Source organism: Parasteatoda tepidariorum, chromosome 9, assembly GCF_043381705.1.
Source record: "Parasteatoda tepidariorum isolate YZ-2023 chromosome 9, CAS_Ptep_4.0, whole genome shotgun sequence".
Lineage (NCBI taxonomy): Eukaryota > Metazoa > Arthropoda > Arachnida > Araneae > Theridiidae > Parasteatoda > Parasteatoda tepidariorum.
The window spans coordinates 43,566,099-43,588,274 of NC_092212.1; the positions used below are offsets into that span (position 1 = coordinate 43,566,099).

At 29.7% G+C, this 22,176-nt stretch overlaps 1 protein-coding gene across 1 annotated transcript in view; it reads right to left on the reverse strand.

Moving 5' to 3' along the window:
* LOC107439432 (proton-coupled zinc antiporter SLC30A2) overlaps positions 1–18,881 on the reverse strand; it is a gene marked incomplete in the record, with an annotated part of 35,566 nt that extends 16,685 nt beyond the window's left edge. The window contains 3 exon segments of the mRNA XM_071184954.1: positions 2,187–2,330; positions 5,505–5,569; positions 18,823–18,881. Coding sequence (XP_071041055.1) covers positions 2,187–2,330; positions 5,505–5,569; positions 18,823–18,828 — 215 coding nt within the window.
* Between the last annotated feature and the right edge of the window lie 3,295 nt (positions 18,882–22,176).

Here is a 22,176-nt window from a genome sequence, read left to right on the forward strand (position 1 = left end):
ATTTAAAGTGGTAGTAAAATGCATGCTTTTTATATATTCCTTGCATTTATAAACTTAATTTATAATCTTTTTGACCACCACTATTTTTAAAAACAGTAAGCATATATATTAATATGTAAATTTGTACATAGTTCTATTAACCAAATTTTATTTTATTCTCAATTGTGTATTTTATCGTGTATCATTATTTACTTATCTCAGATCTTGTTTATTTTTATCGTAATGTAAATATCGATCGTTATGTACATATTAATTTACTTAATTGTTATTTTATCTCATGCCTTTTACGTAAATCTCACTCATTTTCATTGCAATTTTCTTATATTTTCTCAACACATGATTCGCTGAGGACAGCGACCAATTAGCGACCACGATTCTTTACCCGGTGCAAGGCACCGCCCCCTCCGAATTCCACCAACATTTCCTGCTCTTTACCCGCCATTATCGATTTCAAATTGCGACGAATCGGTTAATGCCGCTACGCGGCAGCGCACCGAGATGGTTAATTTCTCTCTCTCTCTCTCTTGTTAGTCCACATAAGCTTTTTCAAAACACAGCATATGTTTCTGCCTAAATTTGTAATTTAAATTCCAATTAACTACCACTGAGGTAAATCATCCTCGAAAGGGTTAAGAGTTGGCAGGTATGTATATATATATATTTCATCAGACACAGTTTTTGCAAAGCGCTACGGTTCCCTCTAACGTTATTTCAGCTTCACAATGGCACAAACATTTTTTTCACAAATAGCAGTGTTATTCAGTGACAGAAAATGAAGTTAGCTCCACGGTTAACGTAAGAAAAAATCTATACAAAATCTCTGTATTATCACCTCCGTTACCATTAAGAAAAATTATCTCCAGCAAGTAAGAAATAATATCATAATAAGGTTATTATATAAGAGACGTTCATTCTTCGGAAATACAAACATTACTTTTAAGCATTTATGAAATATGGCACTGTTGGTTCTAATGCCACTTGCCAAACAGCAAGCCTTCTTGGTAAAACCAAGAGAATTTAAGGCAAAGGGTGCTTTTCTTGACTTCAAGGGGCACCACCTATGACCGAAAAAGTGACCTCAGCTACACACACACATCACAGTTCATTTACAGAACGGACCCAATCATACATCCATTTATTCATCCACAGATTGTAATTTAGACCTAAATCAGAGAACGGTCAATCTCCAATTTAGTACCCACAGAGGTAACATGAATCATGGTAACATGGAGGACTTTAAGACCCGGCATGTATTACACGCACCAGCCCTCATTAACTACACGGGGAGTCTTTGGTCAGTGGAGATAGAACTCACGACTTCTTGGACATGGGTCCAACGCCCTAGCAGCCAGACTATCCTGGCCTTAATGAAATATTGCGATAATCTAAAAAGTATATAACGATCAAAAACCATGCAAAAGGAGTAAAGTATGTCATCATCAAAGTACAAACATCAGCTATTCCGTTAAAAGCTTAATCAATGTAAAAATTTTTAAACGTTTTATACTCAATCGGCAAGTTTTAGGTATTCTGTAGGATGTCTGGGTATTCCATAAAATGTCGAATTTTTCGCTTATTTTTATGCACCTGTCATTTATATTGTAACATACCACATACCAACAGTTTCGCCAATCGTTAACTTACTGTACCAATCAAAGTTATCATTAGTTATTAATACAATAATTTCAATCATAAAGTTATCCTAATAATCAAAATACTAATAATCGTATGTTGCTAGCATAGTATGAAACGCCAACATTCTATAGAATTATAGGATCCATCAGTACTGTAAATACTTTAATGATGATGCAATTCGCCCGTTTGGCATTCTATAAAATGCTTAATGAATATAATAATTTTTAATCATTTAATACTTTGTCGGATAGCTTTCGACATTCTATAAAATGCCTAGATATTCCATAGAATGCCAGATTTTAAGCTTATTATCCGGCGAATGTCATGTATAATAAACTGTACCACCTACCTACAGCTTCACCAATCATAAAGAATAAGCAAAGAATACTGGCGAATACTAGTTTTCGTCTCGCAATCTTATCAATGCCCAATTCTTTATCTTCGTGGCAATGAGAATCTACCTGCAAATGGTTATATTATTTGAATAACAAAAATGAAGAGTGACAGAGAGAGACTTATCAATATAACTCTCATTACTTACTAATATGCTTTCTTTTCTTGGTATTTTTTCTGTTGATTTCGATATTCCATTTTGGCAACATTCATCTGCTGCATTGCCGTGGCAACAATAAATGATTGAATTATCTCTTGATACTAAAGATTCATAGGTCCCTCCATGGTGGTCACTAATTGTTCTATGGAGAAACCCATAATTTATGAGAAATTTTAAACGAAATAAGGTTGTAACAATGGAACAATTTTAAATAGCGTTTTCAATTTATAAAATTAAATTATAAAATTTAGCATTTTTTTTTATATAATACAAATATATTATCAATGTCAATTTACGAGTACTGAAGTCAGGGCTGAAAACTCATATATATCAAGACGGAAAAGAGTAAAAACTGGTATCAAATAAATTTGAATTTTTAATTTTTTTTTTCGGGAATAATAAAAATCTATTACTACCAATTGTTCTTAACGAATACAATTTTTATATCGAATTGCTTCTTCGCCGAGAAAATTTTAATTACACTGAATTGTTTATTCTTGAGAATAGATTAACTCCTCCCGAATATTATCAAACATTAAAATAGTTCTCCTACCAGTATTTTCTCTTTTCCGTCTCGCTTTCAGGCTTGACTGTAGTTGCGGAGTATTACAGACAAAACTTTAACCCTTTCGCGCCGACTGTCACAAATACGTGACAGCATAAAACCGTATCAATCAGGGTAAAAATATAAAACTGGCAATCAAAGTATTTCTTTAGCAGTTTATTTGTGGGCGGAGTTATAATTGTTTGATTTATTTAATTCACCAATACTTTGTTCAAAATAAAACTATTTAGTTATACTTTGAATTAACATTGATTATATATATGATTAAACTAACAATAATTAGTGTAAAAGCAAAGTAAGTCTGTCAAATTAGTAACGACTACATTTAAGTTACCGTTTTTTATTTAATTACAACTTGATTCTGATTTTGTACGAATGCTTTTCTGAATCAACCGTCCCCAAGGGGTTAAGTATCAAAACCATAAATTATTATTTTGACGAAAAGACTGTGACATGTGTATTAACTATAATATCACGATATTATTTTAAATAAAGCAACTGTATTATCTGCTTAAATACCGGACGAAATTTTAATCGAAATAAGCTTGTAACAATGAAACAGTTTTAAATGGCATTTTCAATTTAAAAAATTAAATTATAAAATGTACCATTTTTTTTATATAATACAATATATTATTGATATCAATTTACAAGTATTCTAGTTAAGAAGTATTACAAACTAAACTTTTAGTATAAAAACCACAAATTATTTTGACGCAATGACTTTGACATGTGTATAAATTATAATATCAGGATATTATTTTAAATAAAACAACTGTATTATCTGCTTAAATACCGCGAAAAAAATTAGTTTGATATACCGTTAGAGTGCAGGGAAATTAAAGAGGAAATGCGCGTAGTTAGTTTTAGTATCAGAAAAATTTAACTTAAGAAAATAAGTAAGCATTATCGTGTATGTATAATCACGATATTACTGATGTAATACCGTAGTGTACAAGGGTTTTACTCGGAACCAATACCAGTTCGTAAGCAATAGCTTCCTACAATATTTAAAGTTGTATACTAAATTCAATTTACTTACAGATTATATATGTTTAAGGAATCTACCGAATGACTACAGGATTTTATATGGCTCCTTAAATTATTTATGTATATATAGTGATGGTCAATATTATTATTAAAAACAAATTTATGTAATTATAAATACAATGGTAAAATATACAATATACTATCACTTTAAATATTCAACAAAAATCAACCTTTTATACTGGATTGCAAATCTTTCGACAATAGTTGGGAATTTCTTCTCGTGGTAGCTAAGTTTAAATTTTAATGTATACTTCTTTATTCTGTCAATTTCGTTTAAAGTTATTTTCCACGCCACTTCATATAATTGATTCAAAGGCCCACTCGTATTGGGACTTTTGAAATGTTAAAAAAATTATCAGAAAATTGGAAAGCTTCAGTTTTTAATTGGCTACCACTCTATAAAATATTTTGAAAAAAGCGAAGTATAGTTCGTTCACCAGGAGTTTGCACTTGGCTCCACCTCCTCGGACGCAGAGTTCATTTCAGCGCGGGGGAGTAAGAGAATCCCCGCTTGAAATCGAGATAACCTCTAATGCGCGCAAAGCTTCCACACGGTTTTTTATAGGTAGTCCGATCAGACCACTATGAAGGCAAACCAGTTTACGAAAGAGCTCTTTAATAGAAAATCTAGTAAAAATGCGAAAGTGGTCCCAAATATATGTCTAAAAATTTGTTTAATTTTTGAATATGATTAGTTTGTCTTATTTACTTGTCTACCACTACAGATGCAATTCTCAAATATATATGTCAAATTCCTCTCAGTCACTTTTAAAATAAAATTTGGTTTCATGCGCTCAAACTGTTCACTTTTTAAATTGTCTGTGCAGACTGCTTATAAGAAACCGTGTGGAGGCTTTCTGATGTATAAGGTGATGACCAAGCCAAACACAAACAGAGAATTATTTTTCAGTCACTTACTTCGCTTTCTCATCAGCTATTATACCATTTTCGTTATTCTAGCTAATTTATATATAAAAACTTTTTCTCAGCAAAATATCTCAAAAAGAACAAACTATTCCATAAAAAGAGAGAAATATCAGCAAGTTTATGAAATAAAATGCACATGTTCAAAATATGCACATGAAGATTGCGAAATAAATATTTTTGTCATACTATCGCCAAATAGCAGCCTTGTTCACATCCTTCCCCCCAAAATAGCGAAATAGTATCATCCGATACCACGTGATGAAGGCGGAGCCAAGTGCCAACTCCTGGTGAACGAACTATAGTTGGCATCCCTGTTTATATCTAAAAAAACAATATAATAAGTATGGATAATATGTATTAGTTTGTGCATGGAGTAAAGATGGTTGGGTCGCAAAGCCAGCGATTCCAACTTGCTCCGAACTGTGGTAGTCTTTTAATGTATGATTCTTGGTTAAATAAATTCGATTTATATAATTTTTACTCACTACTGCTTCGAAATAATTCATAGGCGACATTGTGATACAGATAGGCCATGTTGAGCCTTTTAAAGCTTTGGAAAAATTAAACGAAAATTTGGAAATTTTAGTTTGTAATTTTCGATCATTTTTTTTTAATTAATACTAGTTTGTCAAATCTGGAGCAGTTTGCATCTCTGTAAAGCTAACAGTGTCCAATTATCATCATCACGCCGTTGGTCTCATAATTGATGAGCTGTGAATTTTTTTATTTATATCAAAATAAATTTTTCAGACTTTGATAAAAAATTTTACTTACAATGGTATTTTTTCATTTTTTTCACCCATCTTTTCTTCAGGGGGTTTAGATTCTGGTGCAGTTACCTAAACGAACGCAAAAAATAAAAAACGATTCAAAAAGGCAATTTTTGACATTAATAATTTTAGATTATTTTTATTTAAAATAAAATTGAAAATCACAAATTTTTGACACATTCAGTAAAGCATACAAATTTCTCTCTTCAAGTTATACTACATTTATATGTATACGAAATGTGTTATGGTTATATGCATACGAATATTATAGTTATAAATATAAGAAATGTATTATGGTTGTAAGCTTACAAAATGAATTATGGTTATACGTATACAAAATGTGGAATGGTTATATGCATACGAAATGTATTATGGTTATGTGCATACGAAATGCATTATAGTTATAAGTATAAAAAATGTATTATGATTTTAAGCATATAAAATGTATTAAGGTTATATGCATATGAAATGTGTTATAGTTATGTGCATACGAAATGCATTATAGTTATAAGTATAAGAAATGAATTATGGTTATAAGCATATAAAATGTATTATGGTTATAAGCATATAAAATGTATTATGGTTATATGTATACGAAATGTGATATGTTTAGCACACTAATACGTTTTCGGCTACATGACGCTGATGAACTCAGATTAACTCAACCGAGTCCCAAATTGTTTCGCTGATGAACTCAAGTTATCCTGTGACTCGTTCAAAACAGTACTATCTGCCTAAAATAGGAACCACTGTACTATAATGAATTTTTTTCGTTATGAACCATACGAATGATTTAGAATTTTGCTAACTAACCTTCCTTTTTTACGTACTCACCGACTACTACGGTATTTCCGTAGTTTTAGAAAAAAAACATTTCTCAGTAGTAGCAAAGGCAAAGAATGCATTAATTTTATAAATCAGAGGTAAACGAATTTTATCCACCACTTATAATTTTAAATGGGTACATAAGAAATCAAATCCTGGTGATACTCATACCTTTATAAAAAAGCAAAAAATTCTATTTCTTTAAAAGTTTTCTGCTTTAGTTCCCTAGCATTTAAAAAAAAATTCCATGAAGTTTCAAATGTCAAATTTTGGCTAGTATGTTTTTATACAAAATTTGTTGAATAAAACTTGTAAATATTTGCTTTCGTTTCTATTTTTTAAGCCCTATTGCAACTATAATAGTCTAAGAACATTGCGTGATTGTTGTATAGAGCTTAAACTTCCGGTTTGTATGTAGGCTACCTTTACATAGATAATTTGTAGAGAAAGATTTTGAAAGCGCTTATTGGACTTCTCGGCAACGCCTTCTGTGACGTATGGCTATTCAATTCTGCTGTGCTTGTTAATTTAAGCATAGATCAATTTCTGTACAACAGCATTTCTTTTTCAAACTTGAAATGTCAGTTTTTTCACCTTAGAAACTGCCTTCTTTATTTTATTAACTGCCTCTTATTTCCTTGTAAAACTTGTAAACTTGTTGCATGCAACTCGCTATATAATAATTCTTATTAATTACGAATGTTCTATAATTTTTTTTCTGAATTACAACATTTTGGAGTATTTTCCCCTAATATATAAAATCTTCTTCAAATAATCAAAAATAATTTTACAATAATATTTATATACATTTTAAAATCTCATATAATAAATTTAAACTCAACCTGCATAGTTTTTATTTGTTTTATTCTGCTATCATACTTGATGAATTTAAGTTATAAATTTTAATTTCTAAGAGCATAAGGAGATTCATAATACTAATTAATTACCAATTTGAATACTAATCAATTCTTATATTTAATATATAGCTAAAAAATACTTTTAAAATATATGCTCACAATTTATGTTTAATAATTATTATTGCACTAATTCTATGTTTTACCAAAATATTATTGCTTAACTTGCCTTTACATAAAATCCGCAACATTTATATTAAAAAATATTATATTGAAACGTAAAAAGAAGAAAATATTTTAAACAAATAAAGAAAAATTTAAGAATAAACTTGATTTCAATAAATGTGTTACTATTAAAAGACGCTGTTTCTTTTCTCTTATAATTGGTATAAGAAAAATACTAGAACAGATTTAAGATTGATTTACATTTTGTGATCAAATTACGGAGAAATGATTTTGGGGAGGAGCTACAAAAAGACGTAATAGAAGGCTTTGCCGAGAAATCCAATCAGCGCGCTCAGAATCTCTCTTTATAAACTGTACATGTAAAGGTAGTTTACATACTTCCGGGTTAGCAGCAATATAATTAACCAGTGGCCAAGTCCTGGGCCATATGGTTAAGGGTTTTCATAACCTAGGTACATGCTCATGGCTTGGAGGAAAGAAAAAAAAAAGAAAAAAAGCAATATAATTAGGACATCTTTTATCAGGTCTAATGCCGCAGACGTTTCATTTTTAACTTTTATATAATCTGTTATGATATAATTCGTAATAAAAGCAACATATATTATTCCTGTACGTTTGCTAACAGTTGTTTTTTAGCTCTTACATATACATTTGTGAAAATAGTATTCTTTCTTTTGTTTTAAGTTGTGTATTTTCGTATTTACATATGTGAAAATAGTATTCTTTCTTTTGTTTTAAGTTGTGTAATTTTGCATTTATATTTGTGAAAATAGTATTTTTATTTTTGTTTTACCTTGGTTGGTTCGTTGTGCTTTTATAAATGTTTTTGAAACAAATAGTTATAAATAATACAAAAAAATTATATGATCGAGAATATTAAAAATAATAAAAACAAAAATTTCACAAAAACCAGTTTTAAACCGGTGATCTCCTGAACGAAATATATACGTGCTTTTTCGTTTTCCCCAGTCTATTATGATTGCAACAATTTTTTCTCCGTTTACCGCATTTTGAATATTTGTTACAACTATGTCAATTTCGAGTAGCTTAATGACGAACAATCATTATTTTACAGCAAATTCGAAGTATTTGAATACCGTATTATATACTGGGGATAATATATACCGGTGGAAAAATTATTTTATTTCTTTCTATTCAAAAGGAGTAAACTATCCTTGATTACCACTTTTTTCTGACTTTTAACATAGATACTTATGAGTGAAATTGTCACAACTATTGATAAATAGAGATAGTTATTAATAGTTCATTACTTCTGAATGAAAAGAAATGAAATATTCTTACTCCCATCATTTTATACGCCGGATAAATAGCACACCTGTTGTAATAAAACTAAAGGTCCTTTGATCAATAATGATGCAATAATGCAAAACGAATAGGCTTTAAGCTGCATTAAGTATTTTTTTTCTTCGGAGTAGGGTATAACCCAATAATCATCCACGTGGTCTAAAAATTAATATCAAATTCAAATTCTTCGTCTAAAAATTTGTAATTTTTTTTTGTCATGTGCCTGTTTTAGGTAGAGGGGGTGCGATTGTTCTTGTTTTTCAGTGGCGCCATCCATGGCCAGAAATTCGACTTCTGTCACACCATTCACCCAACCACAAACACGTTTATAGGGCGGGTCACATTCACGCACACAAAGGAGAAAGGACATAGAACACACAGAGAGAAATAAACATCCATGCCTTGCCCGGGATTCGAACCCAGAACCTTTCTGATGCAAGGACAGTTCCCTGCCCCCTACACAGGCCGATCGGCAACATTTGTAATTAAATAAAGTATTTTGAATTTTCGTTTGATTAAAAAAAATTTATGTTACTCTTAAAACAATTTTCTTGTTTAACAAGAAACCGATGAGAAAACCCAGTAATTTTAAATACAGGGTGGTGTGAAACAGGTAACAATATGTACTTAAAGAGTTATATGTACATAACAAATAAAAATGTCTTGTTTTAGAAAATATATATCGGAGAAATCAACGAATCATTTCGAAGAGCAGGAGAACCAATTTGTTATTTCCGGTGAAAAAAGTCATTGACTATTAAGTTAGGACTTTGCAAATGGAATGTGCCTAAAATCAATCATTACTACAAGAAAACATTAAAGATTTTACATAAAAGATATAAAACATTTTTTCATAAAAAATTAGTGTTGCAAAGAAATTAAAAATTTTATGAATAGCACCACAAGTTCGTTATACAAATTCAAGAAATAATAATCATGATAAAGAAATAAATATTGATAAAAATTCTGCAGTAATTTTATTATCGTTGCACTTTTTTAATGGATAATCATTTCTTTATCATTAACCCCCTCGTTATCATCAGTCTAGAACATTCTGATATATGAAGTTCAAAATGTAAATGAGCTTGTTATCGCTTAATCTCAATGAAAGAGGTTTTATTTCTTATACTTCTTTTAATTACTTAACAAATTAGAATGTGTTTTTTTCTATAAACCACGGAATTTTAAAAATGTGCTGAATTATTTACAAAATTTTTTTTAAAATAAAACAAAATAAAAATAATAATTTTTAGTTTGAGCATTTCAATGTTCGAAATATCATCGTTACTTTTTTTATTTAATTTAAAACAAGCAAATTTTTAGAATGTGATCAACTTGCTTTAATCAATTTCATTTTTTTTCTTTAATTTTTTATAAAGCTGGAAATGCAAATTCGACTAGTAAATTTGAGCTTTCAAATATTATTTCAGTCTCGACTAAACACAAAAAAATTAATTGTTCATAACGCCCAATTACTAAGGAAAAAGTTGACATCGTAAATCAACCACCAGCTTAATAGAGATTTATTATTTTGAAGCAAATTGTACTCAAACAAAATCATTATTTTTTGATCGTTCAAAAATAAAATAGAAAAAAACTTTCATCTGTACTTTTTACATTAATTAGAAAATAAAGAAAAGGCGCTAATAGTTTCTTGTGTAATATAGTTGTAAATAATTACCTAAGCGTTAGTAAAAGTTTTGAATACATATCATTGTACCAGTAAACATTTATTCCTTGAGAAATAATTATTTTCACAGGTTTATGATTCTCATGACATTTCCTCATGCAGTTTGGCATAAGCATCTGTATAAGTTTTAAATTTAAAATATGCTAAAAATACTATTACCTTGCAATAATACAATCATTTGTACTGCAGTACTAAAATAGCTTAGGGGAAGGTAGGGCAAGATGGACCGCTTAAGGAAACTAGGCTCAAAAAATAGTAAACTAGAACAATTTTATATCTTTTATATTGTAAACATATAGTGGGAACATTGCTCTTACATATCTCATACAGAAAATAAATAAATAATAAAGTTCATTAATAATAACTTAACCTAAACAAAAATAGAAGATTGTCCCATCTTGCCCAGGCTACCCGGGCAATATGGGACACATAATTATATTTCAAAAATCACTGAAATTAATGTCAGAATAAAAGAATAATCGACAAAAAAAAACGTTCTTAAACATCACAGTTACTGCATAAGAAGCGGCCAAAACCGGAATAAGCACTGTAAGCTTCATGAGCCCATTCTAAGCAATCTGAATATTGTCTGTCAAATAATTAATTATAAATTATTTTTATAATTTTTTTTAAATAATTTGTTAAGTAATATTTGCTTGTTCATATTTCTTTTTGATAATATTACCTTATTTTTTATGCTTTTTGCCAAATCCTGAGAGTTTAATTTTCATGTTACACTTTTATTCTACTTTGGCTGTCCCATCTTGCCCGGATAGTACATTTTTTTAAAAAAGACATCTGCAAATTTGTTTAAATAAATAAATTTTAATTTACACTACTCATTATGTTTATACAGTAATAACACTACATGGTCACAAATTTGAAAAATTTGTTGCAATGTATTAAACAAATAATATCAGCATACAAACCTGGAAAAATATTTTAACACGATATAAGAAAAACAAAACAATGACAACACCTTGTGAACTGACGAAAAAACTTGTGCATATTGAGAACAACAATTTTTTCTTTCCGAAAACGCACTTTAGATCTTGCTATCGTGATGCGCATGGAAAAAAAAGGCGATGTCCCGTCTTGCTTGGTGGTCCCATCTTGCCCTACCTTCCCCTAAGTACCAATAAAATCTTTGCATACAAAGCACATATTAAAATTAGTAATACCTTGAAAAAACATTGCTATTCTCTCGAGTAGTTAAATAACCTAAGCATCGGTAAAAGTTTTGACTGTAAAGTATTATACTGAAATTACTAATACCTTGAGATAACACAATTATTTTCTCATGTAGCACTAATGACAGTTTAAACTAGTACTAAAGATAGTTAGATAGCTTAAACTCCAATAAAATCTTTGCATGCAAAGCACATACTGAAAATACTAATAACGTAAGCATTGTTAGTCTATCGAATAGTTAAAACCTAAGCGTCAGTAAAAGTTTTGAATGCGAAGCACATCATAGTATATAATATCCTAAAAGAGCATAACTTACCTTCGAAAACTCCCCCACCTTCTTAAGTAAACAAAATAATATTTATTTATATTTTTATTTCGATGTTCACTCTTAAACAATTCATCAAAATGTCTCTAATCATTGTTTTGAGAGATAAGTTTGCTATTTACCCTAGCTCAAACACTTAAGTTTTTATTTGACAGTGATATTATCTCTTCGCGTTATCATTTTTACTTGGTCAAAAAATCACTTTATTTCGTAACTTAAGTAATGTTTAAATACTTATTGAGAAATAATAGAAGTCGAGATGTAATATGGAACGTACAAATAAAAGCGGGCCGCACCTGTAAATGTCATTTTTAATGAGAGAAGGTCAAAGTTGTGACCGGAATATGTTTTTTTTTGCACATTTTTCAAGCTTGATTATTTAAGGATGTTAATTTCATTGTTACTGTCATCTTATCACTTATTAGATGAATCAAAATACATAATATACACGTACATAAATTATGATGCAAGAACACGATTGCTAGATACGTATCGTATCATGTGAAATTTTTTATGAACTGTTACAGATGACCAAAATTATGAAACATACAAATTTTAAATGTATTTTACCTCCTAAAAAATTGACGTTGTTTGTTTAACCATTTCACTATTAACACGTTGAATGCCACGCTAATTTTACATGGCTTGCCCTGTCTGCCCACAACGGTAAATAGCTACAAACTAAATTTGCAGATATTAGACAGATTTTGCTAATTTTTTAAAAGGTTTAGCATGACTTCTTCGTAAAAAGTGGTGAATTATATAAGCCTACGATTTGTTTATAAATAGTAGTGCATAAAAATCTACTAAATTGAATTTATTAAACCGAGAATCACAATTAATAAACTACCACTTGAAAATATATATTCGCTGTCCGGATCAAGTTGGCATCTCTGTGTATATAAATAAAACTATTTTTGTGTGTTCTATATTGCATTAATTTCTTCAAACCATTTTAGTAACGACAGTAATATAAAAAAATAAAGAATTTACTCGAATAATGTGTTAGCTTCGCCGGTCACCGGTGATCCCCATGGCATTCAACGTGTTAAAGGGTCTTCCAAAATTAACACGTGACTTAAATTTTGCGATGCTTCACGAAATTATGCTAGCAAAAAGTGACACCTGATAATTCAGGGTCGTTAAAGAGGAACGCTCGAACGAACGACGTATTTTTTTATTATTGAACAATATTTTGAGCATTGTTGTATAATTTCTTGGTTCTTTTTCAATTTTTCGCTTTGGTCGATTCGGAATATCGGTTGCTCTCTGAGTATGGATTTAACGCTGTTGGACTTACTTTTTATTTTATAACCGTCGTTGAGCAGCCGACTCAATTTTGGGTTTACGACTACTAATGTTCAGCTCCGTAGCCTTGTAATTTTGAACCAACCTAGAAGACAAGGAAACTTCTGGATCAGTACCCCCAGATGTATGATTTGTTATGAAAACATGGAGGACTTCGTGAATCGGCAGATTTAATGTGTATCAGACGCCATTCACTACACGGAGAGTCTTCGGCAGGAGGGAATCGAACCCACGACCTCTTGGACATGGTTCCAGTGTCCTACCAACCAGGCTATCGCAACCCTTGTTGGATTTATTTGAAGTTAGTCCGATCATCCATGATCAGAATTTGCATGATCATCCAGGCTTTAAAGGATAAATTGATTGCCATACTAACAAAATTTAGCCAAGTTTATGCGATGCGGTCATTGAAAATTTCGAATGAAGAATGCATAGCATTCCCTTATAATCCGATATACACTCCCATGCTTAACTCTTTACTTTATGATTAAATTTAAAAAATTAAAAGAAAAATTCTAGGAAAATTACCTCATGCGTGAATTTTGGAGCCTCTTGTATTTCCTTCTTGCATGATCATTATAAAAAAAAGCTTGTCTTTGTGTTTTAAGTAGTAATGCAATAATAATCGTAAGGTTTTTCTAGCAAAATTGTTTCTTGCTTGAATTTTGGGGTACCTTGTTATTTATTCTTGCTTCATAATATAAAACATGACTTTGAATTTTAAGCAATAATGAAATATTAACCCATTGATGGTTTCGAAAATTGAAATTTTTTTTTAAATATTTCTCTTGCATGTGCCACGTTTTCCTTATCTAATAACCTAAAAAAACTGTTTACTAAACAAAATTTTAGTTGAATATGGAGTTCAATGGACACAATCAAAATCTGCTAAATTATGGGTAATTTGGGTAAGTTTGTCAAACGGTGTTCTGAACTAAAACGGGTGCAACAGGAACAATCTCGCATCTATATACAAACAATGCAATCATTCTAAAGGATTTTAGAAAATAGGTGGTGAAATATTATCTCAGGGTTGTGGAAATTGCATTTATATGATGGTAAATAAACGTTCTTGATTTACAACTTATCCTAAATATATTCCACAATTAACTCATTTCATCGTTCGAAACTCAGACAGCCAAGGGTTTTTGATGTATCAAAAATATAGAAACGACAACGTGACCGATGAAATATATTCTATAATTTTAGAAATATCGATATCATCTACGACTTTGTAACAACTTTGTTCCAAAACTTACTGAGGGTTAGTTTTTTTTCTAATCAATTAAATACTCTAATTATCAAATACTTATCACGTCCAGATTTGAAAAGAGAAAGTGAAAGATAAATGTTTTACCTGCTATCTATAATTTATTATTTCAAAAATGAGTTAATTATTTTTTTCTCTTTAAAGTCAAATACTTTTGAGAAAATATTAAAGGCAATTTTCATAATTCATTTTACATTGGTTTTTATTTCTTTTAATGCAAAACGGATTTTCAACTATCACCGAGACATTATATCAATTAAAAAAATAATTGATCGTGTTGGCGTGTTAAATTAAAGTGTTAATTAAACATTTGATCGTGCAGGCCATATTATTTTGTTGAATGAATCCTATTCGGTGAGATTTAAGGGATATAGTTCAATTTTTTAAAAAAAATCATACTTATCAAATTATCAAAACATAAAATTAATTAGCAGCTTTTCTGAAAAAAAGTTTCGTTTTTACTCAAGATTTGTTCAGATAATTAATAACAGTTATACTATAACAGTAATATTTGTTATCATAATCTAATATATATAATTCTCTTACGTGGCTCCCAAATTTTGGCTGTATTTTTTTTCCGCCGGTGGCAACGTTTGCTTTGTTTTGTTTACGTTACTATTTCTCTTACACGGCGAATCGACCAATGATTGCCGCTAAAAATGTCACATGCCAAATCTAGCTGAGGTGGCTCAACATATAGCGCTTTTAAAAACGGAAACTGAAATAACCAGAGAGCATCAGCTGCGGCAATCTCATACTATTAAGCTAGGCAGAAGTGAGTAGTCTTTGTCGATAGATCTCTATTTTAGTATTTTGTCGAAAGCGCTTTTTTTCACGAATTTATATATTACGAATTTATTTGACGATTTTTGATTTATATCACGAATTATACTATAGCACATTTCTAATAGGTTTAACGAATTACATGTCATTTATTTGAATTCAAATTTATTTTAATGACTTAGTATTTACTAAAAAGATGTAATTTTTTTTTAAAAAAAAAGTTGTTATATGGATTTGAATGATTGTTTTGAATTCTTAGAATTTTGTGCATTTGCAATGGACCTAAGTTAGTAACGAGCGAAGTGAGCTTGGTTTGCGAAGCGAACCATATAAGATTGCGTAGCAATTTTCGGGGGTTGGCGAGCGTTAGCGAGCAGGGGGCACATCCCACTAGTAGGTTAAAATATTACATGATAAATATTTTTATCTAAGCTAAGTTTTAAAAGTTAAGCTAAGTTTAAGCTAAGTTTTAAAAGTTTTAAGAATTTTAAGCTAAGTTTTAAAAGTTTTTTCGTGACACGTATACTCTTCTAAAACACCAGAAAATTTAAACTTTATTATTGATGACCAAAATCAAAACAGTTTTTTATTTGCAATAGTTTAAGCTCTTATATATAATAAAATTTAAACAAAACAATTTAAGCATTAGTTTAACAAAGATAAAAGATTGGAATATGATTTTTAATGGAAAGAAAAATACAATAGGAAACTTAGATATAATACTATGTCACGACAGTATATTAATCGACTGACTTTCCGTATATTGAGTTTGTTTCTACACTTAAATATGACGATCTGTTTATTTGATGACTGAATAGAATATATTCGAGCAACAAACTAAAATCTCACGCTAATTAAATTTCGAATAAATTAAAATTTATAACTATTACCACTTAAAAAGTAAAATTTGCTAAAAAATCCTTCAATGATTATTCCTGTAGAAATTAATTACGGTCTAATAATATCTGAGTCTATAAAAATACTATCAACAACAGGAAATATTTTACTTTGTAATTGGGAAACAATAAATAACCAATTTTGTTTATCACCTATATTTTTAATTTGTCGTAGCCAACCGTTCGTTTTATATTTCATATCACTATTGTTTCTCCTCATTCATGTCTGGTAAATCTTGAAAACGGGCGCCTATTTTTGAGGGCTCGAAACATGTTGACCGTAATTTTTAGTTTATATAATTTTCAAGCGAATGAGGTTTTTAAATCAAGTAAAAAGCAACAACTTCAAAACTTTTCATGTATTTCCTTAATAAGATACAATCTTATAAGCAGCATTGAGACGAAAAATATATAAATTCTAATTAGTTTATTTTTTAAATTTTCAGTTCTGTTAAACAAATATCCATTACGGTGTGTACATTTTTATGCTTAGAGAAATGCAATAGACAATAAATATGAAACATAAATATTACAATGACATATGACAATAAATATTAGACATATGACAATAAATATTAGACATAGAAAACAAAGTGGTAATAGCCTTAATCAAAGCAATTTTTTTTTAAAAATTACTAAATTAATGAAGTAAAACTTACAGTGCAGTGTAGTATTTTAAACTTATAGAATCCAGCAAAGGTTTATTCTATAGAATCATAATCGTTTCTTATTTAGGCCTGAATATTTTTCGACGAAAAAAATGAAATATGAGTTGGTTGATGCGTTCGTATCGAACACAAGCGAGAAAAGAAATTGAAACGAGAAAATCTAATGACGCAAAATCAAACTTTATCTTCTTTTCTAACATCTGAGACCCAGATGATCTATAGGCGTCAAGAATAGTATTTTTCTCACACTTATTGATAACCAAAGAGTTCAATTTCCATGAATATTGATGTTTTTCTTCAAATATATCTGACGATTAAAGATCTTAACGATATGCTTAATTCCAACAGAAATTTTAAAATATTACTTACTTCGGAATAAAAAGATAGTAAGGTGAATTTCTAAAAAGCACTTTTTAAAACAATTGTAATACAAAAATATACGTAATATTCTTTAACTATAAGATCTTTCATACCTGTTGTGCCTAGTTTCTGTTTGCTAAAAAAAATTTAGCATAAAGTATATAAGTATCAAAACGATGAAATTAAAAAATAAACACGAATTTCTGCTTATGAATTTTACGAGATATAAATATTTGATCTACTAAATATATTTATTAATATTTTTGAAAAATTGTAATTTTAAACTAAGTACGGAGAATTAGTATTTAAGATTCTAACTAATAATTGGTTCACAAATATCAATGTTAGTTTGGTACCAGGATTTCAGGGTTTTCAAAAAATAATTTTACGTAACTTTCCAAAGCAAAGTAATTTTCTTTAAACTAAGATTAATATTTCATAAACATGTCAATAAAATAAATTGTGGCCAAATTTGAGAATGTATTAGAAACTAACATTTAGAAATGAAACTAATGTAATAGTTAAAACTTCTATTGATAAAGTATTTTGAAATGTTAATCTACAATATAATGTAAATACCAGCACTGCTAACATCAAAATGGTCTTAAAACTAACGAAATATTAACGGCAAATTAACGAATAACAGTCAGCAAAATTATGAACAAAAGAAATTATAGTACAATTTTGTAATATTGATAAAACTCATTGTATTTTTCTTACATATTTCAACAAACGTCTTGCACCATTACATTTTGACACAGAAGTTTTATTAAATATATTATCTATATTTTCTTCATTATTTTGTAATTATTTAGGTCAAAATAAATGAAAAATATCATATTTAGCATTTTAATATTTATGGTTAGGAAATATAGCATGAAACACCGGTGTATTTTCCAGCATTAAAAGTAAAATCTTCCAAACACGACTCACTGCCAAGCAATATTTGTTTCAAATTTGCACTTATTTGCAGTAGCTTATATCTAAGAGAAACAGTTATGGAACCTTGAAATTTTTTTAATTTAAAAAATAAATTGTTCAAAATTTTTTTTAAATTTGAATGAAAAAACAAATTAAAACTACTTTCTTGGAATTTATATTTTAGTTCAAACATAATTTCAATAATCTAAAAAATTTATATTGTAACTATTAGGCTGTTTCATTATAATTAAAATTACTTAAATATATTTTTGCAATTTTTTTATGTAATTTAAATATATTACTAATATATTATATAAATATATTTAAATATCTTTAAATATATTTATGTAATTTTTTTAATATAAATATATATTAAAAAACCTTACATAAAAGAGACACCGGTGACCCATCTGCGTAAAGGATTAAAAAAAAATTTAAATAGAAGATTTTGTGATTATTATAACAAAGTCAAAATGTTTAAGCATATATACCATATTTATAATATATTCATTTAAACTCTCTAAAAATTAATAAAAAAAAGTTTAAAAATCTTTCATCAGATAATTTCAAGTTTAATTTTAAAATTTGAAATAAAATTTTGCAATTTTGAAGTTTAGAGCAAAATAAAAATTACTTGCAGTTTTGCGTAATATAATATAATATTTATTACGCATAGAGAAAATAATATTTATTAACAATCTCATAATTTCGTCAAGAATAAAACAATAATAATTACACACCTCCATGTTTCAGATATACAATCCAAGACGTCTTCCCTACGAAAGGAAATGACAAAAAAGAACCATTCATAAATTCTGACATCTCATTTCCCTACTAAAACGCAGTTTGCAATTTGTTGACTTGCGCAATTTTTGCCCATCATACGTATTTGAAGAGAATGAATTTTCACATCTTTTTGTGTATAATAATTCTTGAATCTGTTGCAGTGCTTGCTTAAAAGGAACAGCTACACTTAGTGGACTCAAATATGTTTTCTTTCAAAACCTTACAAAAATTCGCATAAAACGAAACAATTATTTATATTCTAAATGTCAGCAAACCTTTTGTAGGACAATTTCTTTCTAATTAAGTTATGTTAATATAATTTTAGGATTGAGATTGATTTCTAAAATAAAATTCATTTAGCTGACTATCGGAAATTAATCTTAGCTGAGCTGTGGTGACTCAGGGGATAGAGTACTCGCATTCGAATTAAATGACCCGGGTTCGAATCCCATCGATGGTTCGTCGATTCAAATTCCGCACCCGGCTCGCACCGACCACACTGCTAACGTAAAGTATCCGCAATAATTGACAGATCAGAGTTCGATCAAGTCCCCTTGACGTTAGACTAACCATAGAAAGTTTTCTTCTCCTTGTAACGTAAATGCGGGTTAGTTTTAACAAAAAGTACTGTTCAAAGGCAAATTTCTCCCAATACTTGATCCAGGAGCTTAATTGTCTTCTAGATAAGGTTCAAAATATTACAAGGCTACGGAGTTCAGCACTGTCAGTCGTAAACCAAAAAAAAATTGGGTCAGGCGTTCAACGATGGTTTTAAAATAAATCTTAAACAATTTTTTTTTTGTGAGAAGTTAGAAGGATTTTTCAAAATTTTACCTAATGAAAAGAATGACCATAAATTTGAATTCTGCGCTTATAAATAACCAAAGTTTAAAATTCTGTGCTTATAACTCTAAATAAACTCGACGAAAAGCGAACACAATTTGTAACAGAAAGTAGCTCCCCAGAGTTGACATCGCTTTTTGACCTTACGATAATCTTTATGGTGATCGAGGATACTGTAATCTACGAGATAGTAATCTACGATACTAATCTATGATAATTATTTTAGGACCAAATTTTTATTTATTTACTTTGAAAAGGTGGATGGTGGGATTTTCAGAATTTTACGATTATCTTTAATACGATAATCTTTCCAACGATCTACGTTACAATAATGCATGACATACGATAATTTTAAGGATCATTTTTCTATGGAAAGGTAGATGTCGGGATTTTCGAAGTTTAACGATAATCGGGGCTGTATTTTCAAAATTTTACGATCCCATGATAATTTTTACTGCAGTCTACGATAATTATTTTTAAAACTTTTTTTGTGGAAAGGTGGATGGGTTTTTCAACATTTTTCCCAATGTAAAGAATGACCATAAATTTGAATTATGGGCTTATAAATAACCAGATTTCTCAATTCTGTGTTTATCACTATAAATAAGCTCTATGAGAGAAGATTAAGTGAAAGAATATATAACTTATAACAGAAAGTAACTCCCCAGTGTTGGCCTCACTTTTTGACCGTAAGATAATGTTTACTGTGATTTACGATACTACAATCAACGATATACTAATCTACAATAATTATTCTTAAGATCGTTTTTCTTTTTGTGGAAAGGTAGATTGTGGGATTTTTTACGCGATCCTATGATAATCTCATCTGAAAATCTTACGATAATCGGGGTGGAATTTCCAAAATTATACTATTATCTTTACTACGATCCTACTATGATCTTTACTGTGATACTGATCTATACTGTGATTCTGTGAATATTGATCTACGATACAATAATCTACGACCCTAATCTCCAATAATTATTTTTAGGAAAAAACTTTTTTAGTGGTGGAAAGGTGGATGGCGAAATTTTCACAATTTTACCTACTGTAAAAAATGACCACAAATTTGAACTTCTTTACTTATAAAATAACCGAATTTTTAAATGCGGTGTTTATAACTTGATGAGAAATGAATAAATGAACTGACACATAACTTATAATAGGAAGGAGCTCATACAGAAAATACAAAATGGAAATTTTGTATTTTCTGAAGTTATCAGCAGATGGCAGCACAAATTATAGGTGGAAAATAGCTTTCCATCGAAGTTTAAAAAATATTCATGACATTCATATTATTACATTCATATTTAAGTCCTTATAAAATAATAAAAATACCGTAATTGTATGTGTTCTCCCTGAAATATCTCTATTTTTAAACATAAAATTCAAGGTGTTAATTTTTGCATTTGTAACTTCTCTTGTTTAAAATGGGGAGTTTTTTTATTTAAAGTTGTACAAAATTTTAAAATTTACTATTTTATTTCTTGTAGAAAAGATTTTGAGTTACAATGATTCTGATTACCATTATAAATGATCAATTTGCGCAAATATTTAAAACCTGCGAGTAGAGTAAAAAAACTTTTAAGTATTGGCAAAATTTGAGAGTAAAAATAGTTGACACTTGTGGTTAAAGTGGACAATTTCTATCATTATCTATTGCATTTAGTTAAACAAAAATTGCAAGAGAAATTGATTGAGAAATTTATTAAAAAATAATTCCATCCTCTTTCGAAGTATGTCTTAACGTAGTTACAGTGTTAACGCTCCACGAGATGGATACCCTGGATAAAAAAGTTCTGGGGTTGATTGTGGAACCAATTCTCGACCGCAGCAGTTTTGACATCATTATCGTCTGCAAATATTCGTCCTTTCAGAGCTTTCTTCAATGGACCGAAGATGTGGTAGTCACACGACGAGAGGTCCACAGACTGTGTGAGTTTGAGAACCTCTCAGCGGAATAATCTAGTAATGTTTGACCACATAAGAATGACCATTATGATGCAAAAGGTGAACCCTGAGTGACAACATGCCAAGTTGGCAGTTCTTGATACTCCTTCTCAGTTCATGCAATGACTTTACCAACTCTAGTCTACGAATGAGCCCTCTTCGACAGTGGGAATGAAGTATGTCGCTATTCCATGCTCATACTTTTCGAAGCTGGATCAGAGCTGCATCATCCTGTTTCATCAGCGTTAATGATTCTTGAAAGGAATTGGTTCCCAACTTCGTGGCACCGTGTAAGGTGTTGCATGGAAAAGCACATGCGATGAATCTTAGGCTCATCTCTTAAATGTCTCGGCACCCATTGTACTTTGCTATACCTCGAGGGGAGAATCGATTATTTCTCACGAGACGGTCTACACCTGCAACTGCTTCTTCGATGATAACCAAATGAGCTTGAACAAGTCGTGACATGTTGTCAGTACGGTTTTTTTCCACTACGAAAATACATACACCATCGG